This window comes from Maniola jurtina, chromosome 10 (assembly GCF_905333055.1).
Source record: "Maniola jurtina chromosome 10, ilManJurt1.1, whole genome shotgun sequence".
NCBI classification, from domain to species: Eukaryota; Metazoa; Arthropoda; class Insecta; order Lepidoptera; family Nymphalidae; genus Maniola; species Maniola jurtina.
Window position 1 is genome coordinate 1129468 of NC_060038.1, and position 27626 is coordinate 1157093.

General features: G+C 38.1%; 1 protein-coding gene and 1 long non-coding RNA gene across 2 annotated transcripts; both read right to left on the reverse strand.

Moving 5' to 3' along the window:
• Nucleotides 1-1058: 1058 nt before the first annotated feature.
• On the reverse strand, nucleotides 1059-27309 carry LOC123868876. The gene is made up of 6 exons (XR_006796750.1): nucleotides 27210-27309; nucleotides 14056-14063; nucleotides 10971-10980; nucleotides 8761-8763; nucleotides 3897-3902; nucleotides 1059-1069 (listed from the first exon to the last, which is right to left on the reverse strand). It is a non-coding gene; the product is annotated as an uncharacterized LOC123868876 (long non-coding RNA).
• Nucleotides 17052-18700, reverse strand: LOC123868875. The gene has a single exon (XM_045911535.1). It carries the CDS (start codon nucleotides 18634-18636, stop codon nucleotides 17965-17967), a length of 672 nt encoding a protein of 223 aa, XP_045767491.1. The 5' UTR covers nucleotides 18637-18700; the 3' UTR covers nucleotides 17052-17964.
• Nucleotides 27310-27626: the final 317 nt, after the last annotated feature.

Consider the following 27626-nt stretch of genomic DNA (forward strand, 5'->3'; position numbering starts at 1 on the left):
CTTAGAGAAGCAGATGAATATGCAATGGGTTGCTTGTCATGGGATAACACTGCACCCATGGCATCCTTCGATGCGTCTACAGATAAAATTATTTCCTTTTTAGGGTCATAGTATGTTAAGACAGGTGTTGAACAAATAACTTTTTTAATATTATTAAATTGAGACTCATGGTGCTCTGACCAATACCATTCAGTATTTTTTGATAAAAGTGCTCGCAAATGACTTATTTGCTGTGACAAGTTTTTAATAAATGGACTAAGATAATTGATCATACCCAGGAATCTTTGAAGATCTGTTATATTTTTAGGACTTGGCATGTTACAAATAGCTTTTACTCTAGACTTATCAACTTGTACACCTTCTTCACTAAATATATGGCCTAAATATTTGACTTCTTTTTGACAAAACACAGACTTTTCTTTGTTAAATTTTACATTAATTTGACGTGCTCTTTCTAAGACTTTTTGTAACCGTTGATTATGTTCTTCTACAGTTCTACCATAAATAAGAAAATCATCCATCATAATTTTAACACCTTCAATATCACCAAATCTTTTTATCATTTCTCTATGAAATATTTCTGGAGCTGCATTAATACCAAAGGGTAACCTAGTGAATCTATATCGTCCAAAAGGTGTAATAAATGTACAGAGCTTAGAAGAAGCTTCTGACAACTTGAGCATCCAATAGCCTTTATTGGCATCTAATGTTGAAAAATACTGAGCTCCAGCAAGACTAGATTTAATTTCATCTAAGGTTGGAAATTGGAAATGTGATCTTAAAATTGACTGATTTAGCTTTCTAGGATCAATACACAGACGTAATTTACCATTCTTTTTTGACGTTAAGACTAGAGCGCTTACCCATTCAGTAGGCTCTTCAACTCGTTGTATGACTCCACTTTTTTCCATAGATTCTAGCTCTTGTTTTAGTGGTTGATGAAGACGGAATGGAACCCTTCTGCATGCCTCTATAGATGGAGTTGCATTAGGCTTCAAGGTTAGTTCGCATTGAAATTCTGTTAGACAACCTAAACCTTCAAACAAGTCCTTATTTGTATCAACTATATCTTGACATGTTAAATTCTGGAAAGAAACACTATTAATTTTTCTTACTAAATTTAAAGTTTTACAGGTATCCCTACCTATAATATTTTGACTTTTCATGTCGACAATATGAAAGTTAACTGTATATGACTTATTTTTATGAATCACTGACAAATTGCATTGACCTACCAGAGGGATAATTTCTCCACTGTATGTAGAAAGTGTGTTCTTACTTTTGTGTATGTTGGAAAGTGGCAGATTTAATGAGTTGTATGTGTGAATGGATAGAATATTTGTGTCTGCTCCAGTGTCTAATAAAAAATTTACCTGTATTTGGTTTATACATAGATCAATATTCCAAGGTTTTGACAAATTAGACTTATCATCCTGTATACAATAGACAGAACCAACATAAAACAAAGATTCATTATTTACAGACTGATTTTCACAATTGACTACTTTTACTTGATGTGAACGGCAAAACTGAGCGAAATGATTGGACTTATTACACTTTCTGCACTTGATACCTTGAGCTGGGCACTTGAATCTATGTACCTGACCGCACCGACCACATGATGTATTCCTCTGACTTGACGTTGATGGTGTGCGTTGACGTGTTTGCTGTGACTGGTGTCTGGACCTGTTTCTATGGGAAGAGTCTCTGCGACTTGGTGATCTTGACACGCGTCCTATGAAATGTAATGATGCGTCTTCCAATGCTTTTGCTTGTTGTTTAGTAGACTCACAGCGCTTGGCTATGTTTATTGCCTCCTCTAGGGTGTTCGGTTTTTCAATTAGAATCCTTTCTTTATAGTAAGTGTTGTTGCAGTTCCAGCTAAATATGTCTCTGAGCAAGCTTTCACGTATGTCACCAAATTCACAAGTGTGACTTAAATTTTTTAGATCCGTGACATAGGTGTCTATAGATTCATTTGGTAGTTGTTTCCTGCTAAATAATTTATGCCTTTCTATCGTGACGTTTATTTTCGGAGTGAAATACTGTGTAAATTTGTTACAGAGATCGCCAAAACTAACTTTTTCGATATCTAGGTCAAATGAGTAAAAAATTTCCAGACAATCTGATCCGATGAACTGCAAGAGAATGGCTGTTTTACGTGCATCTTCAGCTTCATCTAAATTATTTGCCTTTAAATAGACTTTCAGTCGTGTGAGCCATTTTTTCCATAACAATGGGACGTTGTTACCTTCAACGATGAACGGCGGCAGGGTCATGCCTACTGGCAATGGCGTCATGGCGTGGCTGGTTGACGACTCGCTGTGACCTGGTGGTCTTCTAGGCTTTGTGTTCACAAAATCTTCGTCCTGCATTGTTTTTCTTTATTGTGATCCCTGTTCTGGCACCATATTTCATTGGTGTGTTACAAATAAAAGATGGATGCTCTTGGATTTGATTTTATTTCCATTCACACGACACAGACAGACATTGTATCAAGACAGCGATAGGTGACAAGTGACAAGTATGTGACAAGTGACAGATGACGTTAGGATATTACACAGACTAATACAATACCGTAACATGACTAATATATTATATTATATCAGCTCAAACCCAAAGGTCTACAAACTTGATATTTTGCATGCAAATAGGTTAAACTTAAACGTGAGGACCTAGGTAGCATAGCTGGTGCAGGAGCAATGGCTTTGAGGGCCAGCCAGGTAACCTCCCCGTGTGCCTGAGTGTTGCGGGTAACAGCAGCGCTTGGGCCGGTGTACTTTGGTAACATGGTTAACGATTTCTCTTCATGGGATATTGTTGGCCATGGCTAATTGACCTGGCAGGGAGGGGGTGTTGTCCGCGCTTCCCTCTGAGTGCCCCGAGCAGAGGGTGCAGAAGACGCACCCATGGGGCATAGCCCCAGGAGCGGAGGGTGTGGCTGTGTTGGGTGGTTAGTGATTAGTGTCTCACATCATCCAATCATTGGCTGCCCCACCGGTTTCTCGCCTGTCTAGTTTGGTGACGGGCGAGAGAGATATTGAGGATGGGGAACATGGAGAGGTAATTGCCCTCCCCGCGAACTCTAGCCCATGGGAGGACCTGTGGATGATGGACACGGGGCGGTCTGTCGTTCACAGTGTGGTCGTCGGGTTGGTTTGCGTGCTGTGGTTCCGGTATACCTCTAACGTTGTTTGGGGGCACGCAGTGTCACAGTGGTGGGTCTGCTGGCGGAGTAACGAGGCGTTGTCGGTTCCTTGTGCTCCGTCGTCAGTGGTGGAATGGAACTTCGTGAGGTTTGGAGTCCGACATAACCGCTGTGCTATACTATCTGATATCAAATGAATACAAAGCTTTTAGATCAGGGTTGGTAACTCTATTTAAAAACGTGGTTGCTAACAACCGGCCCGCAAAAGATCACCTGGCACGCTGCCAAGCAATTATGCCATCGGATTGCTGCGACTGCCTCATCACTAAATTGTCCGGGATAAATTAAAAACGGTGATATCGCTGTTTTACTGCACTGTGGTAGCGCTTGACAGTGCTTTTTTTTCGTTTCCTTGTAAAAAGTGGCGATAGCTTAGTTGTTAAGACGTACCCCCTCGCCGGGGAGTCCGGGGTTCGATCCCAGGTAAACACCTCACACTTTGAAGCAATCAAATATCACTTGCTTTAAAGGTGAAGTAAAACATCGTGAGGAAACCTGCTTGCCTGAGAGTTTTCCATAATGTTCTTAAAAGGTGTGTGAAGTCCGCCAATCCAAACTTGGCCAGCGTGGTGGACTATGGTCAACCCCCATTCTGAGAAGAGACTCGTCCTCAATAGTGAGTTGACAATGGTTTGATGGTGTTAATTGGATGTCAGTGGGCGTTAATAGGGCAAGATAGAAGGCAAACGTAAACCTGGCCGTAGACGAATATCCTGGCTTAAGAACCTTCGCTAGTGGTTCAAAATGAGTACAAGGTTACTTTTTTTCGGGCAGCGGTGAACAAAATCCAGTTAGCCTTAAATATTGCCAAATTTACGTGCCGGTAGGAGATGTTACTAGAAGAAGAAGAAAAAGAATAGAGCGTTAAAATGATTTATTTATATGTAATTCATCGAATTTCCAGAATAAGGCATGATTAAAAGAGGGAAAAATATATCAAGGAAAACTGCTGTTGTGTCTATTCAATTCAGCTGGATCATAACAATTTTATAGACCGTAGCGGCGTATCATAAAACGCAGCACAAATAAATTGAATTTGTACAAAGCAATCAATATGAAGCCTGGGACTTAATCCGTGACCCGGCATTGTGTTTGACGGAACTCGCCTGCCGAATCTAAAAGCGCGAGCTAGTGGACCATTCGAATGGTCCAAGTTACGAGTGGTCCAAGTTACAAATCAATCAATATAAATATTATCAATATAAAAATTCTGATTTATACCAAAAATTATGCTCCTGCTACTCGCTCCTACTATTCTAACGATCCAAACCAAGTCACCAGATGCTAATAAGCAATCAATCTGAAGGTAGTCTGCGTGCTAGTGGACCATTAAAGCAACAGATATAAATTCATTTATTTATATCCAGATCCATTTCACACTGGCGTTATTTTCTTTCGAACCTCGAATTGTATCAACTTTGGCGAGATGTAAGATCTCATACTGGCTTTTCACGAAGCTAGTATGAAATCATCATCATCATTATCAACTGATAGACGTCCATTGCTGGGCATAGGTCTCATGTAAAAGACTTCTTTATATGTAATTCTTTATATAAAAAAAACTCACCACGGTCTTGCACCGCTTGAATCTAGCGGCTCTCTGCGACACCGACATAATCCGTTGCGAAGCTGAACTGGTAATAGACAGAGAACATAGTTAAAAAAACTGATAGACTTTGGGGTCCCAAGGTGCTGTAATGCGACCTCGCATAGAAAAGCGCAGCATTGAAAGGCCCCCCAATAGATAGACCGACGAGCGACGAGTCCAAGCCAGTGTAAGTCAATTTTCTAACCGTTTCTGGCAGTTCAGATCATAAAATCCACATAGTTTTAGACCAATAAACCAGTTTTTCATAAAGTTGAAACTTTTCCAATAAAAAGTGCCATTTCTCGTCACTTGCGTCACCTTTAAAGCCTGGCTTACTCGGGATTTTTTCTCACTAAGCTGGCCGTAATTGGATCCTAAATTGACCGTGGCCGCCAGCTCGGCATCCAATATCTAAAGGATTGTAATTTGGGCCGTATTGTATCACTTGGTCATTAAAACCGGATTAAACAATACAATTTCCTGATGGAACCGTATCGTGTTTCAATGCAATCATTTTAATAATATTAAGCAGATTACTCTGTATAATGTAACTGATTACATTTACATATTTTCCATTTTCATTACAAAATTAATCTTAGACCCGATAAATTAATCTCGCTTCCAGATTTAACGAAGTTCTGGCCATTCAATTATTTATTATTTACTACTTACCTGATGCCCGCAACTTCGTTCGCGTAGATATAGGTTTTTAAAAATCTCGTGGGAACTCTGATTTTCTGGGATAAAATGTAGCGTATGTGTTAATCCAGATTTTCTAAATTCCAAATTTCAGCCAAATCCGACTAGTAATTTTTGCGTGAAAGAGTAACATAAACACACACACACATATATACAAACTTTCACCTTTATTATATTAGTGTGATTTTCCAGGATTACAGATCCTCCATCAAGCTATACTTAATACTAATACATCATCACGATCAACCCATCGCCGGCTCACTACAGAGCACGGGTCTCTGCTGGACTGTCTCTTGTAGGAACTTCCAGATGCCACGGTCTAGTGCCGCCTGAATCCAGCGGCTCCCAGCGACATATTTGATGTCGTTTGTCCACCTACCTTCCACCCCTGGGGGGATCTTCCAATGCTTTCCTTTGCGAACTAGCCCTTCTAGTACTTTGGATCAAAACATCTATGGGTTTTTCGAACTATATGCCCTACCTGCCACTTCACCTGCGCAACCCGTTGAGCTATGTCGGTCACTCTGATTCTCACGTAGAGAAACTCCAAACATAGCTCTCTCAATTTATAGCTCTCCCGTTTAATTCAAATCTATTAAAATGCCATTCTAACAGTCGCATGCATTACCATCTCGTCTATGTCACTGTCGTGAAGGTAATTTCAGGACGGCAAGAATAAAGCTCTGTCGACATTCCGCGCGTCTCCTTCGCTGAGCGAGCTGAATTATGACGAGGTGACGTTAGCATAAAATAATTCCCATTTTTAGCTTTCATAAGCCACGGCGACTATGCCGTGTATGTTGCCCTTTTCTCATCACACTATCACACTATTATTATAAAGGCGAAAGTTTGTGTGTATGTGTGCATGAGTATGTGTGTGTGTGTGTGTGTATCTTTGTTACTCTTTCACGCAAAGCTATGTATTGACTCATGTAAATCCGTTTACATGAACACGAGGGCGAGCGTGGGGAATACCTATTATTTGACAAGATTGAGATTGTGATAAGACCTACCGACCTGTGAAATCCCATGATTCTAGGTCAACGGGAAGCACCCTATAGGTTTCTTGACAGATGCGATAGAGTGACAGAAATATATGGATATTATTAGCAGGAAATATTAGAGCAAGTATAATATCCTCCATGACGTTAACGCGCCTTAACTAACGAAGTCGGTAATGAAGTAGGATCCTAACGAACGCGCGGACTGTTCACCTGGCGCGCGTCCAAGCAATTAGGCCTTCTGATTGTCACTCGCCCGTTTTATCTTAAAAATACTTCCAATTGAACGTATCATAACTGTTATTTTAGAGTTCCGTACCCCAAGAGTGCCAGAGTGCCGTAACTCACTCACTCTTCGGCGTAGACTTCTACGATGTCCGTCCGTCCGTCCATCTGTCTGACAGTCGGTACGTATCTCGTGAACCACAAAATGTCTCCTATTATTACCGCTATAACAACAAATAATAAAATTTCAAAATTTGTTATTTCGTACGATGGTACGAAACCCTTTTTGTGCGAGTCCGACTTGCACTTAACCGATTTTTAATAATTATTGCAACCTATGTATGATACTTTTATAGTTCTAGTAGGGAAAACGCTAAGTCGAATAAGAAGATATTATATGCCCCAATTTATTAATTCTTCAACTAATGCTTTCCAATTCAAAAGCACATAGGTATAAAAGTTTATTTGAATAAAAAAATCTATCTGTGTCTATTTATAAAAATAATTCACCACAGAGACTATCCATCCACCAAGCATTTAGCTGGTCACCATATTATTACTACCATTCGGGGGAACAATAAAACATTATCGGTTACTATACAACAATGGCGGATCACAAAACGGACATCAGCTAATCTCATTCAGCTCCCGCAGATTATGAAAGATGACGCATCCGTTTCTTTTATTCGGAAGCAAAAAAGGGAAAAAATTGGTCAAGGGTGAGTGGAACTTGCGTTATAATGGACCTTGTGTAAATAATATAAATGACATTATCAATCTATACCAGTCCACGGCTGGACAAATGCCTATCACAACGGGAGGGTTTGCCTCTAATCACCGCGCTGGGCAGACGGGTTGGTGATGCAGGAGATGGTAGCAGTAGCACAAACCATGCTACTACCCGTACTCCGTTATATTCCCTATTCGCCTCCCACCCGTGGGAAGAACATGGGTGCTGACAACTGTATACTAATCTGCAGTCACCATACGTCTTTAACCAGCCGGGCGATGAAGAGAGTGCAGTTTCTGTACGCGATTCAGATCTAAAGAACCAGAGTAACAGATGCAGTTCAGCGGGTTGCGAAGCTGAAGCAGCAATGAGCAGGACACATAATTTGGAAGAACGATACACGAATATTGCGCTAGAAGATGCTAGAATGACAACCTCGCACCAAAAGTAAAGCGATGGAAGACCTTCCACTAGGTGGACAGACGACATCAAATGAGTCACAGCGAGCTACTAAATTCAGGCGGCACAAGACCACGCAAGCCCATGGTAACTATAAGAGACATATGCCCAGCTGTGGACATCTTTCGGTTGACGATAATGATCGTGATGATGACGTGCGATCACTGCACAGACGATATACGAGACGGTTTCGTCTAGCAAATTCAGACCTCAGTCCCGTTTTATCTTTTTTGTACGAACCCCTACAAAAGCTTTCCGATATAACATTTTTCCATTAATCAAAAAGGACACTAACGATGTTATTGGATATCTTTATGCCGGTTTTATAGCGGGTATTTAATTTGTACTCGTACGTTGCTGCCAAATTACTTGCTAGCCTCGACGCTGGCTCTCAAATGCTCTCGTACCCTTTAGGATGAGATAATGAATATTTGATATAATAGCCGTATTGGAAGCTTGTTGCTTGACTGTGAGATAAAAATAGCGGGAGTTTGGATGTGGTATTCATAAATGGTGACGGTGCCTACTAGTCAAATCAGCAACTTTTTATCGAACGTCAAAACGCTCGCTTAGTATGGGAGCTTGTATGAAATACATAGATGTAACGTCATAAATATTTGAAGTATTTTTAGCTAGATCGATAATTTAAGCCTCTATTTCTCTGTCACACATTCTAACATTTTCAATTATTGCGAACGAATCTATACTTTTAACAAATGTAGTTCGGCTAAATCCTAAGCAATAAAATAATTTTTAGTGTACGTAATATATGTAAGTAACGTAATATAACAGAATAAAATGTTTTTTTTTTTTAAAGTTTGGTAACAATATTCTAAAAAATATACCACACATTCTCCTACTCCTGATATGCATTCCTCTCATTCTCTCGAAGTTTAGTTTTCTGAAGGTTTCACTCCTCATGTGAACTACACATGTTTTTTTATTCTTGTGTTAATTAGTTTAGAACGCAAGCATGATATCAAAATTCTCTATGCTACTGCTATTTTCTGAACAATTTACACAGATATGAAATATAGCATTTCTCACCATCTAAATCTATTAAATACCACATCTGTCTGTTCTTTAATTTCCCCGAAACGGACGGGTTTACGTAAAGTAATTATTTTGGAATGACGCCAAATGATATAAAGCCGGGATCCATGAGGAGAGGTGCTCGCGGATTTGGCAGCGCATCCCGGGCTAGGGTTTGTATCGTATAAATTAGTACTTTGTACTGCCAATGATGACATATTGATCCGATACATGGTCGCTAACTATGGGCCTCATAAGAAAGCTCAGAAGACGGTCGGGCGGAAAGTCACTCAGTGGGTGATGGAGAGAATGTTTGGAGTTTCTCTATGAGATCAAATCAGAAATGAAGAGTTCCGTTGAAAAACCAGAGTAACCGGTAGGCGGGTTGCGAAGCTTTAGTCGTAATGGGCAGAGCACATAGTTCGAAATACTGATAGGCACTGGGGTCTCAAGGTGCAATTTTCAATTTGCAAGGTGGAAATTGATTGGTGAATTGATGATTGGGTGCTGACTCAAAATGGTTTACGCTACTGAGTTTTTTGTCTTCGTTATTTGTATGGGATTATGTAAAGTGAGAGCCTCTACTAATTTCTCTCCGTGGCTAAGGTATAGTTAAATCATCATCATCATCGTCATCAATATCAATATTATTTATAAAGTTGATGTAATATTTGTAATTGCTATTTGCCGCATCCATTGGCAGAGCTAACTATTACAAATCGATGTTGAATGAGTATTGATAAACAGTTTGTGATATCATTTCAGAATCGTAACTGAATAACGTATTTTATTTTCTTATATTTTCTATGAAATAGTAAACGTTGTGGAAAAATTGCCACAATAGATTAACGTTATGTTTATTTTTGTTATGCCCCGGTGATGGTTTTCTGCGAATTGTTTATATTTTGACGAGAAATAAAATTATGTGTAACTAGAGGATGCCCGCGACTTCGTCCGCGTGCATTTAGGTTTGTACAGATCCCGTGGGAACTGTTTAATTTTCCGGGATAAAAAGTTGCCTATGTCAATTACAGGGGCGCAAGCTACCTCGGTACCTTTCATACAAATCGGTTAAGCGGATGGGTCTATAGGAATCCCGTGGGAACTCTTTGATTTTCCGGGATAAAAAGTAGCCTATGTCCGTCCCCGGGATATAAGCTAACTCTGTAGTCTGTACCAAACTTCATCTGAATCGGTTAAACAGTAGGGCCGTGAAAAGGTAGCAGACAGACAGACAAACAGAGGGACAGACAGACAGACACACTTTCGCATTTATAATATTAGTATGGATGTTTCAGTGAGAACATTGGTAGCCTTTCAGCAAGCCTAATACTTGGGTTGACTGTTATAGCTATTGTAGTACACGACAGGTCGAGATGGCAATTGGGGTTGGGACGCCCCGCACACCCGCGCAGCCCCCGCGTTAACCTGGGGCAGGATAGCGTGGGTGACGTGCGGCTGTGCGGGGCGTCCCCCCGTCTCATACCCCGATTGCCATCTCGACCTGTCACGTACTATGTATAGGTAGATACCATTATCCTTAAAATCACTTCCTATATTATAAATGCCAGGGCGTGTTTATTTGTTGGTTTGTGGGTTTATTGATTTATTGGTTCGTTAGTAATTCCTACAATCATGTTGCAAAGAAGCAATAGATTGACGTGATTTCTTGCATGGATGTAGTTTAAAGACCTAGACAGGACATAGGATACTTACTTTTGTCCCGATATTCCGGAAAATCAAAAAATTCTCACGGGATATTTAAAAACCTAAATCCACGCGAATAGTATAAAAGAGTTGCTATGCGCGTATCCATGTACTTAATGAATTTTAATGCAGTTTTTACCATCCTTTAGATAATTTACTAAGAGAGGTTTAGCGTGTGTACAAATTTAATTAAAAACGCTGCCGCTTGCGTGCTTTTTGTTTGAAAACATAATTAGGATGTATTCCGTTGTATTCTGTTACTTCACATCACATTAATATTATAAAGGCGAAAGTTTGTGTGTATGTTTGTTACTCCTTCACGCAAAAACCTCTGGACTGGATTAGCACATAGACTACTTTTTATACCGGAAAATCAAAGAGTCCCCACGGGATTTCGAAAAACCTAAATCCACGCGGACGAAGTCGCGGGCGTCAGCTAGTTATTAAATAAAGCAAGTAATTATTTATTTATGTAAAGGAACCCTAGTCGCTCTCTCATTTAACCATTTTGGAGGTTAGCGTTTTCAAACATAGGTATGCCCGGTCAGACATTATAATAATATGACTAGTTTTAATATTATGTGCTCTGAGTATAAAAATAAATAAAAAAAAACATTTTACCTCTTAAATAGTTCCGACAAATTCATATTTTACACGGTGTAGACTGCAGCGCAAGTTACCAGTGTAATTAGATCCCCCGTAGCACGTCCAATTTAGGTTTCCAGTGCATCCGGATCCAAATAAACGTGGTGAAGGGGGCCAATTTGCGCTGGTCGCCTACCGTAAAGTCGTAATTAGCACCTGTGTTTCACAAGTTTGCAACGCATTACTATGGTGGCTATATCACAGGAATTTCAAAGCAGGATATTGAGTTTGAAAGAACAATTAGCCCCAGGTGACCTTTTAAGAAGGGAAATCTACTATGTGTTGGTGAAAAATCAAAGTTCTGTTCAGATTTATCCCTTTTTAGGGTTCTGTACCTCAAAAGAAAAACGGAACCCTTATAGGATCACTTTGTTATCTGTCTGTCTGTCTGTCCGTCCGTCCGTCGTATCTGTGAAGAAAACCTATAGGGTACTTCACGTTGACTTAGAATCATGAAATTTGGCAGGTAGGTAGGTCTTATAGCACAAGTAAAGGAATGAATCTGAAAACCGTTAATTTGTGGTTACATCATTAAATAAAATATGTTTCAATTTTCTAAGTAAGATAACTATACCAAGTGTAGGATCATATTATGAAAGGGCTTTATTTGTATATTCTAAAACAGATTTTTATTTAATTTTATGCATAATAATTTTTGATTTATCGTGCAAAATGTCGAAAAAATTACCCGAGTACGGAACCCTCGGTGCGCGAGTCTGACTCGTACTTGGCCGTTTTTTTTATTGAGATTAGCGTCAATCTGATGTACATTCAAAGGCCGTAAGTCGCTTAGCACCTTTATGATCATATTCCCGTGGCACGGTTATGCACTTGCGTTAGATGTGTGTGGCTTGTCTATAGAAAAAGGTCATAAGTGCGACAAGATTTTGATGCAATAGTTTCGCGGAATTGCTACTCGAATTCTGAGGCCAACCCTCATACACAACCTCCCCAACATATACATAACTACCATACCAACGTACTACGATGCCGAACCAGTAATAAACGAGTGACTGTATAGACATGTCATTTTTATTATCACACTAATATTATAAAGGCGAAAGTTTGTATGTGTGTGTGTGTGTGTGTGTGTGTGTGTGTGTGTGTGTGTGTGTGTGTATGTTTGTTACTCCTTCACGCAAAAACTACTGGACGGATTTGGCTGAAATTTGGAATGGAGATAGATAATATTCTGGATTAGCACATAGGCTACTTTTTATCCCGGAAAATCAAAGAGTTCCCACGGGATTTCGAAAAACCTAAATCCACGCTGGCGAAGTCGCGGGCATCGGCTAGTTATTTAATAATTACATGATAATTAATTAAGTAAACTTAAAACTAAGGTTACGAGGGTTCCTAACGCGCCCTGGTAGTGCTGTTTATTACATTGATGAAGTATTTTTCTCAAACTTTCCAAGGAAAATAGATACACTTGGTCACCTCAAACATAACTTCCGTGTTTCCTCAAGTTGGAACACAAAGGTTTCTGTGCGAGGCTATAAAGTAACACTGCTTATAGGGTAGCGTCCCAGCGTCGAACCTTTTTCTGTTTGCCTTAATGGAAAATGCTTTATCGGCGCTCATGAATTAATGAGCAATGGCTTGACGAGCTGAAATGAAAGTGAGTTCTCTATGGATTTGATATTGTGATTAAGCTTAAGCTTTTTACTAAAAGCTTTTCATTAGTTTGACTTGTTGGTATAATATTACTATAGTAACTAGCTGATACCCGCGACTTCGTTCGCGTGGATTTAGGTTTTTTAAAATTCCCGTGGGAACTCTTTGATTTTCTGGGATAAAAAGTAGCCTATGTGCTAATCCAGGGTATAATCTATCTCCATTCTAAATTTCAGCCCAATCCGTCCAGTAGTTTTTGCGTGAAGGAGTAACAAACATACACACACACACACACACACACACACACATACAAACTTTCGCCTTTATAATATTAGTGTGATTCGGTCGAAACTCTGGCCAAGTTCGGATTGGCAGACTTCACACATCTTTGAGAACGTTATGGAGAATTCTGAGGCAAGCAGATTTCTTTACGTGCTTTTACTTTTTATGTGCGTTTTAAATGAAATATTAGCACTTGCTTTAACGGTGACGGAAAAATAGATATTTAATCTAAATATATAAAAGGAAAAGCTGACTGACTGACTGACTGATCTATCAACGCACAAATCGAACTACTGGACGAATCGGACTGAAACTTGCCATGCAGATAGCTACTATGACGTAGGTATCCACTAAGAAAGGATTTTTGAAAATTCAACTCCTAAGAGGGTGAAATTGGGGTTTGAAATTTGTGTTGTCCACGCCGATGAAGTCGCGGGCGTAAGCGAGTAGTAAAATATTGTGTTTGTATCATTTTGATTTTGAGGTTAGGTAGTGTGTAAATTATGTTTCATTAACGAACTACGAGTAGGTACGAGTATGTACGCTCGGTCTATGGCTGACAAAATTCCACTACAAATTGCAGGCCGTCAGTGTACTGCGCGCTGTAATTAATGACTTCTAGCTAACTTTTAATGAGTGTCATGTAGTGCTAGTACCTACGTATGTGTAGTGAGTTCTGTGCTTTTAGCAATTAAAATTTGACGACCTGTCTGGTGCAGTGGTTCTTCTTAGAAGCAATTATTAATTAAATCTAGAATCCAATCTATCTGAGTTTGTTGTGGGCTTCTTTCAGACCTGGGCGCGTTTGGAAACCCTTTAAGATTTAGTTTAAAGTTTACGTAATTAATTATCACCAAATTACATCATTATCTTACAAATTCAAAATTTGACAATCAAAAAGTGTAGAATAATAATTGTATCCAATTTGACTTGACAAAAACAAACTTAATATTCCCTAGTTGAATCCATACTAGGTAAGTAATGCAATCCATACTGATCTATACATATAATAAAATTGTAGAAAAGTGGTGTCTGTACAATGGAAATATATAAAAAAAAAGTAGCAGGGGTTGTTATTATATCGATGCCGAACCCGAAATTGTATTTAATTTTTTTTGTCTGTTTGTCTGTTTGTCTGTGTGTTTGTGCACGCTAATCTCAGAAACGGCTTATTCGATTTAGATACGGTTTTCACTAATATATTGTAGTAAGCTTCACTTAGCATTTAATGTTTATTTCATGTCAATCGGTTCATAAATAAAAAAGTTATGTCAATTTAAAGAATCACGCGCGCCTGAGCGTCCGTGGCTATAACATAAAGCGCGGTCACTATTTCACGCGAACGAAGTCGCGGGCACAGCTAGTATTATATAAATGCGAAAGTGATACCTTTTCATGGGTCATGTGTTTAACCGATTTTGATGAAGGGATATAAGAATTTGCATTCCGATAATCAAAGAGTCTCCACGGAACCCTAAAAAAACTTAATTATGCTGTGTAAAAAGTAGTATGAACAGGAGTGAGAGATTGTTAGGCATTTCGGTAACGATCGTACGTCGTGGGGCACATGAGTTGTATGATGTAGATAGAGATGCAGACATTATCGTCAAATACCTTGCTAGGATTTAATATAACTGTTCACTGTCGCATCATTGCATATTAAACATAAGAGCAGCCACGACTAACATGACATTAGTAAAGTTGTAAGTTAATCATGTAAGTAATACTAGTAAGTATTTATTAATTTATTGTATTATGTAATTTTTGTATTGGCTTTCATAATGTCGTTAGATATAGGTATAAGGGTGGCGGTTTTGTAATTTATCGCCAATACTGGCAATAAAGGTGAAGCCACTCAACTAACTATATGTACTTAACATAAGGCGGCAAGTCTTGCCACATAAAAATGAAATAAGTTAAATTGATGTTTTCAGAGTTTTAGTATGTAAAATCGTACGTGCACTTACGTCACGTATTTTTTTCTAATGCTTACTCAAATTCTTTTGGTAAGACCATATTTTTGGTCGCTTGTACACATCAGTCATGTTGAGGCTGTTTGCAACTCCACCATCTCTAGTACATGTTACCTCTCTGGCGCGTAGTCGAAGAAGTTAGTCAACAAATTGCAGTTCGTCGCCCCGTGGCCTAATTAGGTACTCAGTACCAGTAACAGCTAAGTTTTGATGAGTGCCATGTGCGTCGCGGGAACTTTGCCGACGTCATTATTTAGTATTCGCGCGAAAATTGGCCTCACAAGGCCTCGCGAGTGATTATTAATGTATACAGGCATCCTACTAATAGATGCTATAACTAAACATGAAAAAATAATAAGGTAAATTATTTTGGGGATTCAAGAGCATTGTAAAAGTTTTTTAAATAAAAATATATTCTGTTCTATCTTATTCCTCTTAATTTATTTAATACTCACTCGCTGACTATTCATGAAATCTCAGGAACTATAAAGCCTGCTACCACACGAGTAGACTGCTACTAATATGGTATACACATGCTTCTAACCGTGTTTGGAAGTACTTAGGTACGTTGTGCCCCACTTGGGCACAACGTACCTAAGTAGGTAACCTAAACACTGGTTGGTCTGCATCGGTGGACACCCTCAGGCGGAGCAACGAGGAGTTGCCGATCTTCTGTACTCCGTCATCAGCGGTTAGATGGAACCTCGCGAGGTTTTTAGTCTGTAAGAGTCCGACATAACCACTGTGCTGCTACGTGGCCGGTGGTATCCAAGTCATTTATCCAAATTGGGCTTTTTGATTGTCAATTGCTGAATTTGTAAGATGTATTTAATGGTGATAGTTAATTAGGTTTTAAAACTAAAGCAACGAGGATAGACGGATTTTCCTCACGAAACAAAATGACATCTATTTGAACATAGCTACGACCTTTCGAATATAAACTCATTCGCTGAACCGATGAGCCATAGAGTGTAACCATTGTTACGGTTAGTCGATCTTCTTTTTATTTTATTTTCCCGAACCACGTGTAGGGGGTCAATTTGCCCAACTCTCGCAATGTCCGTTTGATCGCAGGTACATCCGGCCTTCTTTGGCGGCCAGCACAGCGTGAAATTGACTCTGTCGATTGTCTGACGTGAAAGACTTGTTTGCTGTTCGATAGGAATTTTACCTTGCTTTTACTGTTTATAAAATTACTAGATGATGCCTGCGACTTCGTCCACGTGGATTAAGGTTTTTTGGGTTCCGTAAAATCGTAATGGTATTCATCGATTTTCCGGTATAAAGAGTATCCTGTTTATTCCCCGGAAGCAAGGCTACCTAATTTTATCAAAATCGCTCGAATGGATAAGCCGTGAAAAGCTAGCAGACAGACAGACACACTTTATAATAATTAGTATGGAGAGTCATATTGTATGAAAGCGGTGATAGCCAAGTGTTTCGGGATAATCGGGAGGCCGGGTGTTCGATCTGGTAACACACCTCTAACTTTTCGAAGTTATGTGCGTTTTCAGTAATTAAATATCACTTGCTTTAATGGTAAAGGAAAACACCGTGAAGAAATCTGCATGCCTGAGGGTTCTCCATCATTTTCTCAAAGGTGCGTGAAGAGCTAATCCGCACTGGACCAGCGTGGCAGACTATGGCCTTAACCCTTCTCTCTCTGAAAGGATACCAGTTCTCAGTAGTGGGCCGGCGATGGGTTGATGATGAATTTGACTTAGGTACATGTAAGCCCACAATCATAATAACCACTGCACCGTAGACGCTGAAAAAAATGTTGCATTGAATTGTATGGAATAAGAAAAATATTGAAAACTTTCCAATATTTAGCACTATTTTAGTCACGGAAAGGTTTGATAATGTTTAGTAAAAAATCGGTTGGTAAAAAGTATACTTTATTCATGATTCTGTATTTAAATAAAACCAACTGTACACATTTTTCAATATAAAATGTTTCTGAAATAAAATTTTATGTTAATCTTTTCGCAGGCGACAATCTGGATTTTATAAAAATAAAAATAAGACTAGAGGTGTCCTATTTTTTACCTTTCCCATAAATACGATGCTTATTATTATACGCTGGAGGCGAGACTTAGATAAAAAGGCGCGGGATAAAACTGCACTGTTACTTCCATATTTTCCTTGGTTTAATTTATTTAATGCCAGCGAATGCTGAGTATCGTTTTGGTCAAAAAGAGACGATACGCTTATTAACGTTGTTTTAGTTTAGAATATACTAGAAACATAATGTTCTTTCAAATTATATGTATGAGTTCTTAAAAATAATAAAAGTTATTAGGTGTCTACCTTCTGTGTACAATATAGAACCAGCAAATGCTGAGTGGAGTCCATTTTGGTTAAACACAGCACGCATCTTATTTTGAGTGATATTTTTACTAATTTGTCTGTAGGTACTATTTGTGGCTATGTATAAACATTTTTTCTTTCTTTCTTTTATTTTTGTTCATTGAAATTGTTACATACAGTTCATTTACAAGGAACCACAAGTTTAATTCGGTATAATCTGTCAAAACCGACAAATCTGTATGGTACAACGTGCAGCTTGCTACATGCACCGTACTCCCACTAGTAAAGAAAAGTAAACAATACATAGCACTAACACACAGCACCACAGAAATCTTCTAGAACACACTCATCGCACATTTCACTCCAAGTCCATAATTAACAATTGTGTATTGTGGGGTCTACATCTCCTGAGGATGCGCTGGTTACGGAGTTTATTCTTAAATGTTCATATTCGAATTACTAAAATACCAATAAGTACATCAACTCGATCAGAGTGATTCTCTACAATAGCCAAGCCAGTCGCGTCTATAACCTATGGGACACTGCCGCGGTATAGACAAGATAAACTTAGAATGCTTTGCTTCAGCACAATTCCCATCTTCATCTCTCTTAAATCCTTCCCCACAATCACTCACACTGTCGTCTCCTAAAGTTCCGTTTTCTTTCAATTTCCCATGATATTTTGGTTCTATTAATTCAACATCTTCTTTCGGATTACTCGTATTCGTAAATTCAGGAACACTTTTCTCAATTCTATTTTTACCTATAGTTTCATTAGTATGTTCGATATTTACTCTAATATTGCTGTAATCACTTCTCAATTTATCAAACACATAAGTTTTGTACATTTCTAGTACATGACTGACTGTTTTAACTAACACACTTGTACTTTTTTCTGGAGGTTTATTCGTAAATTTTTTATCAACATCAACAGTTTTGTATGAAAATATTTCCTTCACAAGAACATCAGCTAAAATTTCGCTCCACGACGTAGTTTGAGTTGCATTTCTGGAATCCCTTTCCTGCAGATTCTGTAGTTTCCGTAATATAACCGCCTGTCGCTCAAAGTCTTCGTGGTAACTCGTATTCTCGATGTAGAAGCAATTTGTTTCACTTATAATAACGAGAGCACTGTATAATAATGTAAGAACGGTATTCATTATTTTTCCTTTATTTTTCCAACGATACGCAAGAGGGATACACAATAGAACTAACGAACGGTGAGGTTCAACTTTTGCAGATAATATTGATAAGAGGTACAGTCACGGAGTACAGTCGCGTTGAAAATAAATAACAGAATTAGACGGTAAAACATTCGTGATTATCAAACTTTAAATTACAATTATACTAACCAAAGATTTTAGAAGCTGAGTTTGTTGCAGAGTTGTATTTATTGGAATCAAATTCAAAGGTAAATTCCAAGCCATTTAGTCAGCATAGGCACCATTGTATACTTTTTGATTTTATCAACTGTTAAATATGTAAAGATAATTAAGGAAATGGTGATAATTAATTAGTTAAACTTACAACTTCTTTGTAATAACTACTAGGTAATAATAATTAGTAAAGGTGCCGTTCCACAGTTGCGCACTGTGTGCACGGACACACGACAAAAGTCGGTTGTTTCAGTCCATTACGCAGGCTGCGTAGACTGCAGTAGACGATACTGTCTACAGTAAAATTACATTTTCATAGAAAGTCAACGCGTGTCGTCTCCAAAGCGCAGCAATGGTCGAACGCCTTTATCATTAAAAATGTATAATAATTCATTTTAGATAATTAGTTAATAAGAATCTGATATTTGGCGAAGAGGAGAGAAAAATTAAAACGAACGATTTGACCTAACTGACCCGAGCTATAAATATTTCACTTATATTTTTGGTCGCACCTCTATACTTGGCCTTATGCAGCACTTGACACCGAAATTTATACTCCATATTAGATAAAAAAGCATGGCAAGTCGCCAAGTAGCCCGTAGGTTTAAGAGCGTCAGCTGTAATGTATATTCGTGTAACATTATACGTGACGTCGCCACATAAAGACGTTGCCAAGTTTTTACTAGCTGTTTAACCCGTGTTTTATTTCCTTGGAATTCCAGTGTTCTCTTTCGCTAGCGCAATAACCGTATAGCCGTTGAAATTTATATAAAGTGGCGGAAATTATTTTTCTTGGCAGCACTGTTGCGCTATTAGGCTGCGCTATTTCATGCCGTGTTTCATACAGGAACTACTTTGTTTATACGGGAAGGGGAATAGTCAAATAACTGCAAGTGCAATGTTTTGTATAAAGGCTCCTTTCACATTTTGCGAGTAAAGGTGTTTGTCCACTAATTCGTATTCAATTCGTATTTGTTTTTGGAAAAAATACGGTTCAAAGTGGCCGCCGTACAAAACGCACGCGACGTGCACTCATTCGTATTTTTAGGTACATATTTAATAGATTTTTGACGTAAAAATACGAAAATGAGGAATGAATGCTTAAACTCCCTTAAGTTGGTTTCAGACAGATTTAACTTTGTTGAGGACGTAGAAAAAAATGTTGACCGTTATTTTTTTAGATTTCCATCAATAAAATATGTACTATATTTATTTATAATTTGAATATTTTTAAAACTTTTGTAAGCGACTGTTTTTGATATCACAGATAAATTGGAGACTATCAAAAAGCAAATGTTGACCGAGTGACGTTGCACTAACCGGACTGTTATGGTGAAAACAAATCTTATCACGCTATCAAATTCCTTTGAGCACCTAAAAATGTATCAAGGACGTTTCGCAAACTTCTATCGTTCGATAGCACTTATCTTGTTTCTCTATTAACTTGTTTGTTTGGAAAAGTTAAAGAAACGAATGAATTAAATGTATAAAAGGAAAAGCTGACTAACTGACTGATCTATCAATGCACAGCTCCAACTACTGGACTGATCAGGCTGAATTTTTTTTTTCTTTTAAAAAGAATATTAGCCATGTTAAATGACTAATATTCCCCTTTCACTTGCACTTGACTCCTAATTCTATTTGACATTAATTTAAATTTATTTTGTTATCTTAAATATTTGCACACTAATAATTTAGTAGAAAGTTAAGGACTCTAATCATAAATTTCCATCTTATTGTACCAACTTTCTCGCAAATAAATAAATTATCTTATCTTATCTTATCTTTTCCTCTCCAACTAAGCGTCAGACTTGTGCTAGGAGTAGGTACGACAATAGTGCAACGGGCGGGGTTTGAACCGTCGACCTTTCGGTTTTCAGTCCACTCCTTTACCGGTTGAGCTATTGAGGCTCTTATTTTGCATGCAGATAGCTGTTATGACGTAGATATCCGTTATATTCGTTTTGTTATATCATTATATCTTGATCAACTCCAAAGCCTACCTTTAAGCTATGGCCACACCCGCGCGTCATGTACGCGTGATGCAGACGCGATGCGGTAGCGTCTACGTCGTGAATCTATACGTGCACACCTACGCGACTGTTGTAATCGCGTAGGTATCCATGGTGGAAATAAATCGTGGTAGGCAACCGCCGCGTGGCTTACGTTCCCGCTTTGGTTGCGCAGGTTTGGATGATCCTTTAGAGTTCTGAGGTAAGCAAGCAGGAATCGATAAGTCAAAATTAGAGCAAATCCACAATTCATGTCAGGCATCCGATAAAAAATTCGCACAGAAAACTACTCGTCTAATTCTGTACACATTCAATAAGGAAAAATTATTATTTTCGTCCCGAGCCGCGCTCAAAGGACTTTGCCCAAAGGAAGGCCGGAGCCGTGAAATTGGATTGGCGGCACGCACGGAGCATTATACAGTTTCATAACAAGTGTGGCGCTATCCACAGCTAATATCTTTTCACCTGGTATAGGATTGTTCGCACCGATAACCTTTGAAGCACACACGATATTAATATTCTAGTTAAAGTCTGTTAGCTTAGATACGGTCACCCTCTGTATCGTGCCGCCTTGGCACGTGCCGCGTTTTGTCAAAGGCGCCACCGTGACATCAAAAGTAGACACCTGGTATAGAAATGTTCGCTCCGATGACCTTTGAAGCAGACACGATATATTAATATTCTAGTTACTTCGGCCACGGCAGGCAATCTCAATGTAGACTAGCAAACTATGTATGTACATCTGTTATTTACCCACAATTTTGCAAAATAAATATGATTATGATTACGCTTTCTCTGTTTGTGTCGGATAGCCATCCCATCGGATTACAAGAGTGCACGTGGTTTTGTGCACACACTTGTACACAATCATACAACTCTGCTTAGTTTCCGTGGCCACCATTTTCACCATCATTATCATCGTCATTACTGAGTACCAGGCCTCCTCTCGGAATTAGAAGGGTTTGCCATACTATACCACGCTGGTCAAGTGTGGATTGGCAGACTTCTCACACCTCAGAATATTATGGAGAACTCTCAAGTATGTTAGTTTCCTTATGTTTTCCTTACCGATAAAACAATATGTGCCTTAGGTTAGGTTTAAAGAGTTTATTTCTCAGAAGAACAATGTTCACTTATATGAGAATAATTCTAAATATAAATATAGATAAAACATAATTTTTAAAGGTACGGTGACTTTATACAATAGTAATATTTCAAAATATGCTATATCCTAAGTTAACAAACTATAATATATATCTATCTATCTATCTATTATGTCTGACAGTACTTTTTTAACTCGCTTACCTTATTGCTTAGAACGCACATAGTTCTTAAAGGTTAGAGGTGCGTGCTCGCGTTAGAAGCCTAGACTCCTCGAATAAGTTGCCGACGCACGTCTTAAATCTTTGGCCTATAACCGCTTCTTCGTGTGAATTTGGTTAGGAGAACATTATTAATATCTTCGAATAAAGTAAGAATTGAAGCTATGCTCTAGTGATATAATATTATCAACTTATGAAAATTCCCATAGAAACCTTGTCACATATATCCGAGTAGATAAACAAGGAAAAAACATTTTGCCTACAGCGTCAAAGCCCTTTGTCCAGGAAGAAGCCTTGGAGCCGTGAAATTGGTCTGACGGCGTCTTTATTAATAATAGCTAGGGCGATACCTTTCTCATACTCTTGCCAGTTCATGTTGCCCTGGTATTTGCGTAAAATATGCTTATAAGGCAATGAATATACTAGCTAGGCAATCGAATTTCGGTCTAGGATTCAAAGCAATTTAGAATAGAATTGAATTTATTCGTTGAATCAACACACAGGTAATACAAACACTTACGCTTAAAATATAAAACTTAAAAAATAAATAAAACTTAAAAACTAACTTAATACTGCATGCGTTTAAAAATTCCGGGGAAACTCTATTTTTCCCGGCCAAAAGCAGCCTATGTCCTTCCCCGGAATGCAAGCTATCCTTGCATCTTTCGTCAAGCTAGCAGACAAACAGACATTCTATACTTTCGTATGATATTTATAATATTAAGTAGGTATGGATTTGAACAATGGCTGCTGATTGCTTTATGCTCTATAGGGATGTAGGCTCTTCCGCAAAATTAAAATGCACTGGATCACTGTACCTACAGTATTTTCTTGTACTGTGGTGTAATAAATCGAGAACCTTCCATTTTATTGAAATCAGTTAATACAAATAAAATTTAGTATAAAATAATGTTTTCGTAACGCTGACCACACTCGATCAAGTTTACCGGTGAAGTTTTAATTTTAGAACGGACACAGTGAGAAGACTAAAAATGACTAAACCTTAAGAGTTAGTGTATAGTGATAAGTGAAAGTGTACCTAATGTAAGTGATGAAAAACACTTGAACAAAGTATATTATTATCTCTAACCAAGAAACACTAAGATGCGTCAATGGGCAATTTCTTAGTATATAAGATAATTTATAAGCTTAGGTTAAAGTTAAACTACTTATCAGACAAGGTTAAACTACTTATTATTAACAGTTGAGTAGCTTATTGGCACTCATAATGAGAAAAAAATATTTTAGCACAAAAACTTATTCTAAATATCTAAATCGTTTGTGTCGGCTTTGAAATGGTGTCCAGTAAACTTGATGGCGTATGCGGTTAAGTATGTATGATGTCATGCACACTTGACGGTGTATTGCTATGAGTAGACTGAACAGCGCTTCAAGTCCGCTGCAAACTTGCCGGTAAACTTGATCGTGTATAACCAGCGTAATAAAATTATTTACTCAGTAAATTGCAAGAAACATAAGAGCTTAGAGAAAAAGCACGCACCAGGCATCGAGGCCGGATGTAATGTCAACAGGAAGAAATAACAATCCAATGACTGATTGAATTTCATCTTGCGGTTTTCTTTCCCCATTCTGAGTAAGTACTCAGAATTTTTTTTAAGCATTCTTGATAACTTAGTTTTTCTTCTAGAAGTGAAATTAAAACTACACCAAAAGCTTACTAAACTATGTTGGTTACTCTGGTACTCAGCAGGGGTTAGGAATTTTATGATTTCTTGATTTTGTGGTCTGGTTTAGTGGGAGGCTTCGGCCGTGACGCCAAGCGATTTAGCGTTTCGGTACGATGCCGTGTAGAAACCAAAGTGTTAATAAAAACTACCCCTTTCAGGTTAGCCCGCTTTGATCTCAGATTGCATCATCACCACGTGAGACTGCAGTCAAGGGCTAACTTGTATCTGAATAAAAAAAACCTTCTGTAAGGACATGCAAGATACCTGTACATTTATATGTTTAAACAATACCGCATTGGAGGTAGTTTTCCCGTACCGTGTGTAGTCAGGCGTGAAATCGAGCCGGACGGGTCGACAATTTCGATATAAGGTTGTATCAGACGGTATGGTTCGATTTTTGCGATTTTTTAACAGCCAAAACTCTATCTATCTAACCTGTCGATAAGCTATGAAACTACGTTTTTATTTGTCAAAAGTATTATACAATTTGATAAACAACAACGTTGCTAAGTTTAATGGTTAACAGATAAAACTGATCATTACTATTTTCAGCCGTTAGACATCATTGAATGCTGTGAATGAAGACACTGACTTACTTCTTCTCCTCCTCCTCCTCTATTGATGCATTCAAATTATTAAAGGTGTATTCTACTCATATTTCAAAAAAAAATTATTAACCATAGCCAAAATAAATTTTGTTGCTTTTGTAAATAATATTTAAACAATACCTAGTATGTATGTTTTCGTTATAAGTATTGTTAGTTCCTAAGAGAGTAGATGTTAAACCTTCAACAATTAAACACGACTGCGGCAACATCTCTCTTTACCAACCACTTGATGAAAGAGTAGGTTTCGATTCATTTCATGAAAAAAAAACCAAAGAAAATTTTACAACGTAATTGAATTAAACTTTCCGACTCTCAGTGACAAACAATTTGTTCTGTTTGCTAGTTATCGTTAAGAATTACAGTCATAAAACTGGTAGGTAAGTATACTGAAATATAATTTAATTTAATTATTTATACAGTCTTTTTAAAAATCCCATAAATATTGAGCAATATTAAAAGTTAACTAATCGCTGAATATCCTTAATTTATTGTTCTGAAGTACACTTTCTGTATGTCCAAAGAAAACGTCGCGTATATTTGTGTCGTGTGAAAACACCTTTATGCAGTTACGAACGAAAGATGAGTTCATTACATGGAGAATTATCCCTGTATTGTATGTTTTTAAAGGAGTCGAGCGGCAAATTGCCTATCAGTTTAAAAGGATCGTTGGTTCGATTCGTTGTTGGATTTATTTTTGAGTAAATAATACTTTTGGGCTTTAACTACAAAAGTTTCAGTAGTATATTTATTATGTGTAAGTTGATTTTCGGGGATCTTACCTATCCAACATTGGACTGTCTGGAACGTTGTGTTCTGGAGTAGAGACCGCGTTCCTACTAGCAAGCTTCTTAGTGTGGGACGACCCCCAACCCTTAAGAAGGTAGCGGGAAGTGGGAGGACGAGGAAAGCGGAGGTCCATGTGTGGTGGGGCCCTCTCGGGAAGGCCTATGTCCAGCAGTGGACCTAAATAGGCTGATTGATTGACTATCATAAGATTCGGAAAGAAGAGTTCCGCAGGAGAACCAATGTCACTGACATAGTCTAAACTCCAAACCATCAGTAAGTTGAAGTGGCAGTTATGCTTCTCTTTTTGAATATGGATTAAAAAGTAAAAGTAGTATGGCAAACGCTTCATATGTACGAAAAGACACTGCTTACTCTATTGAGACTAATAATGAGAATTGTTCAGTCGCCAAAAATAAAACTCGATAGATTTCCAACAAAAAAGTGCCAAGTCGTTTTTGGTTCATAGTTAAAAGTATTTTCCGATTGAAAATTGAATGTAATTTTGAACTCTGTAACTTAGCCTGTAAGTTCCATCTAAGTGGAAATTCCTTTATGGAACTAATAAAAGTCTTAAACCAGAAAATTAAGCCCTTAGGGACAAACTTTTATTAAAAATTAGCTTATGGCCGCGTGGACTAAACAAATTGCAAACCCCTATTTACCTCTTTAGGGGTTGAATTTCCAGAAATCCTTCGTCACAATGCAGCTAATTGCATGCCTTTCAGCCCGATCCGTTCAGTAGTTTAAGCTGTGCGTTGATAGATCAGTCAGCCAGTCAGTCAGTCAGTCGCCTTTTCCTTTTATATAACTATATATGTACTAATTAGATTACTGTTATAACTTAGCATGACTATTCCAAATATTTAGTAGTCGGTAGTAACTTTATTATACTTATAGTATAGGCCTATATTTAGGGAAGGCTAACTTTTTCCTATGGTGTTAGAAACCACTAATTACCGTTTACCCTAACCTAAACTGTCAAACTAAGTTTGTTACCTCACTGTTGCATGGGGGGGGTGTAGCGCGAAAGCCGACGCTTAAAAATGAGTGTTTCATGGTTCCTGGAAATTCTACGCCAAAGGAGATATATGGATAGGCGATGAAAGTTTGTATGGAAGTATCTCCAGAAAAAAAAGAAACCCTTGTAGGATCACTTCGCTGTCTGTCTGTCTTTCTATCTGTCAAGATCCATCAAGGTTATCAAAACCTATAGGGTATTTTCCCTTGACCTAATTCTTGAAATTTGGCAGGCAGCAATATCTTATAGCACAAGTAAAAGGAAATATCAGAAAACCGTGAATTTGTGGTTAAATCAATCAAATGTGGAAAAAATTGTTAGGTTTTGTACGATGGAACGGAAATCGTCTTCGACACTTCGTGTGCGAAATTGACTCGCAATTGACCAGCTTATCAAGTAACATCTATAAAAATTGGTATATCGGCCGTTTAGCTCAAAATAAAATATTTTATCCTTATACATCCTATTCCTCCTACTTAAATAAATATATTATTTAATTAGAAAGTGCAGTTGAAATTGGTATTCATGTTTCAAGTTTGATGTTTCAAATTCAAATATATCAGCTCCGATATCACTTAGCGCAAAATTACAGCATATTTACATGTTTGAAGTTGCACTATAAAATAAAATTAATACCATTAGTGGCCACTACCAAAAAAATAATGGCACCACTGTTCCATACAAAGTTACCCAAACGTCTTTAACCTCAAAAATCGGGGCGGATCAGCTAGTGATTTGTATCGGCCGTCTCTTAGACTACAATCCTCCGTTGATAGCTACAACATAACGGTAATAGTGAGAGAGCGATTCCACTAATGAGCGAATGGATAGGTACCGCTTAACTGTAATGAGTCGAGGAAAAATAGTTTTCGCTTTGCGCTTAAACGATTAACTTCTAAAACGAATAACTTCTATATCCCTACCCGTATTATAATGGCAAAAGTGTGTTTAGTTGTTGGGTTGTCCTTCAATCACGTCGCTATGGAACAACGGATTGACGGATTGTTTGCGTGGGTATAGTTATGAAATGAAATGAAATGATTCTTTATTTTGCGAAATGTGAGTAACAATGATGGTAGGTATATTGACAGGTCCTTAGTCCTTCACATTTTGCCATTTGTATGGCGTGCAAAATATATAGTTAGACTATTAATTACAATAAATAACCAATAAAAAATAAGAATATTAATTGAGATTGAAATGACCACGCGACCCATGACAGTGAGATATTACAGTTGGTTATAGGTACAGCAGTTCATTATTCTAAACACCTAGAGAGTGACAGCGGGGCTGGAGAGAGAACCACTTTTATCCCGCCAAATCAAAAAGTTCCCATGGAT

Bases quoted from the DNA above. Each gene is read 5' to 3' on its own strand.
- LOC123868875 (XM_045911535.1), bottom strand. From the start codon at position 18,636: ATGAATACCGTTCTTACATTATTATACAGTGCTCTCGTTATTATAAGT.